A 2,514-nucleotide genomic window follows, 5' to 3' on the forward strand; every position below is an offset into this window, starting at 1 on the left:
AAACCATTCTATGATTCTATGATTCTATCTATTCATGTCTTTTCATGAATGAAAGAAGTATAATTTGTTCTAAATTCTAGGATGAAAACCACTTTCTTCCCCTCTTTCCTTCCAGCCACCATTACAGAATATGAGCCCACTCCATCAGCCCTTACTGATTTGATTTGCTGTGAACATTAAGCGATTTTGCAAAACACTGAACACACCAGCTCTGTGACTATTAAAGGACTAACTTTTCTACATTCTTGTCCAAATGTATGTAATGTTGGATCCCTTGCTTGTGTAATGAGCAAAGAAGAAGCATCTTATTAACCCGAATTTCATGCCTGTTATTCAGATTTTTACACTCCTAAATACTGAGCAAATGTTATGGAAGAAACAAACGATAGTACTAGTATTTACTCATGTAAAATATCTAATCAATTTTCTCATATATGAAAGTATTAAGTATACTGAACTTACCTGCTTGTTGATCATTTCTATCGTTCTAATTATGAAGTGTTCCAGAATCTGGTAATTGTCTAACCTGAGATGGAAATTAGCCAGGTCTATAGAGTCATGGGGAGGTTCAGGCCAGTATCGATGACATTTAACTTGCCCTAACTCCACTTCTTTTGTCATCATGGCAATCACATTCGATTCACTCTCCCAGACCATTTGCCAGAAATCAGCCACAGTGGATGGCAGGGGCCCTTGGGTTATAATATAGAAATGTTCTTCTTCTCCAACTTTCATTCTAATGTAACTTGCGTTAATGTAGCCCTTCTTTTCTCCCAGAGGAACTCGTGTCTTATCATCTGTACAGAAACAGAAAGTTGCTATTTCAGCTGTAGATCTGAAACAGTTCTACTATCTCTACCACTCAGGAGATGGGGAACCTCAGCCTCTAGTAGCAAAGTATGCCTCTGGATTTTTCAATCCATTTGGCTAGTAGTACTAATAATAATCACTGCTAGTGGGAATTCCCACAGATTGTATGGTACACTGCAGTTTTATTTCTCTTACACTTACATAACACTGTCACAAGTCTTATAATTACAATAAAATAGTGTATCTAACACTGCTTTTAATGTATGGCATGGCAACATTGTCACTGGATACTGGTGTTATGAAACAAGAAACTTCTGAGAATGTGTACTGTATCACTGATATAGAGAGGAAACTGTACTACAAAGTTTGCCTGTGTTGTACTGCTGCTGTAGTTTAGAAAGACATCAAGAGTCCAGAAAGTGTTATTCTTCTGTCATGATGTGATATGTCTCAGGAATCATTGAGTAGTACATTATTTTTTTAAAATCCGTGTATTAACAATCATTAATTAGCAATCATTCAGCTCTTAGGCTCAAATCTTCCTCTAAAATGACTTCTCATCAGCAATGAAACTTGTTTCTGACTCAGATCAGAGCTAAGAAGCTGAAAGCTCTACTTGGATATTACGTTTTCAAATACTTCTGAAAAAATTTTTATCTTTCCAGGAGCTACATAACTCCATGATTTCCACTGTACTTTCCAGATTTCCACTGTGTCACAAGCAGTAGATGTAGCTGTACATTTAAATAAAGAACTGCTATTATAGTTCAAGTTACACTTGCCCACAGAAATTTAGATCAATATCTCTGAGAAAGAGGGAAGGAAACACCAAGATAGTCGGCCCCCGACCAGACCAAGTCCTGCCTTGTTGAAGATGATACTTCAGAAAATTTACATATTGTGCAATGCAGATATCCTTACATGAACTCTGCCTCTTTTGGATAGATCTTGACACATTTCATTGCTAGTGGAGCAATCTGTGACTAAGGATGTAGTGCGATTTGCACCTCCTACATCTCAGTGTTACAGCTGTTTTTCTGTTTTCCAATGTCTTTGTTCGCTGAATGTATGTTCTCATTAGTGTCCATACTTACATGGAAGAATATCTTGGTATCTGTTTTTATCCTGGTTTTCTGGTGCTTTGGCAGTTCTGCAGTCATCTATGGGTTTCACATGTTCTAAAGCCTAGATCAAAGAGAAATAGTCAATCCATCTTGTTTACATCCTTTATAGACAATCTTTACGAAGTCAATGTGATCAAACTTTACTGCTATACATGACCCAAGACTGGCAAATAAACTTCTTACAGAAGAGAATCAGTACACCATTCCCTAAACTTCTCGGCAAGGAATTCAAATTGCTTTATATTTTCTTCAGCCTGCATAAAATTTCTGGGGTTTTCAAGTGAGATTTCCAACCCACATCCTCAGCCCCTGTCATTACAAAACCCTATTGTATACTGCTGTAAAAGAGATATTTAGAATAGTCTCTTAGCCAAATGTCAGCATTCATAATTGATAGCATAATGACTGGAGCACCAACTATTGCACTGTTAACAGGTAGTGAATGTCAGTGAATACTTTTCAGTGGTGGAGAAAGTGATGGATATAGGAAACAGTATCAATTATGTTAAATGCAAATCATGGGGTTGTTAAGTACTTCGTAGCAGATTTGGGGGAAGAGAATGCAGTGTAGCTGGAAGCA

The 2,514-nt window shown here is 37.2% G+C and overlaps 1 protein-coding gene across 1 annotated transcript in view; it reads right to left on the reverse strand.

The window, feature by feature from the left end:
• Positions 1-462: 462 nt before the first annotated feature.
• FRMPD2 (FERM and PDZ domain containing 2) overlaps positions 463-2,514 on the reverse strand; it is a gene marked incomplete at its 3' end in the record, with an annotated part of 56,915 nt that continues 54,863 nt past the window's right edge. Inside the window, exons 39-40 of the mRNA XM_029085541.1 lie at positions 1,905-1,995; positions 463-797 (exon numbers count right to left, since the gene is read on the reverse strand). Of these exons, the coding sequence (XP_028941374.1) occupies positions 463-797; positions 1,905-1,995 (426 nt within the window). The remainder of the gene's footprint in view (positions 798-1,904; positions 1,996-2,514) is intronic.

Source organism: Antrostomus carolinensis, unplaced genomic scaffold (genome assembly GCF_000700745.2).
Source record: "Antrostomus carolinensis isolate BGI_N321 unplaced genomic scaffold, ASM70074v2 scaffold17866, whole genome shotgun sequence".
Lineage (NCBI taxonomy): Eukaryota > Metazoa > Chordata > Aves > Caprimulgiformes > Caprimulgidae > Antrostomus > Antrostomus carolinensis.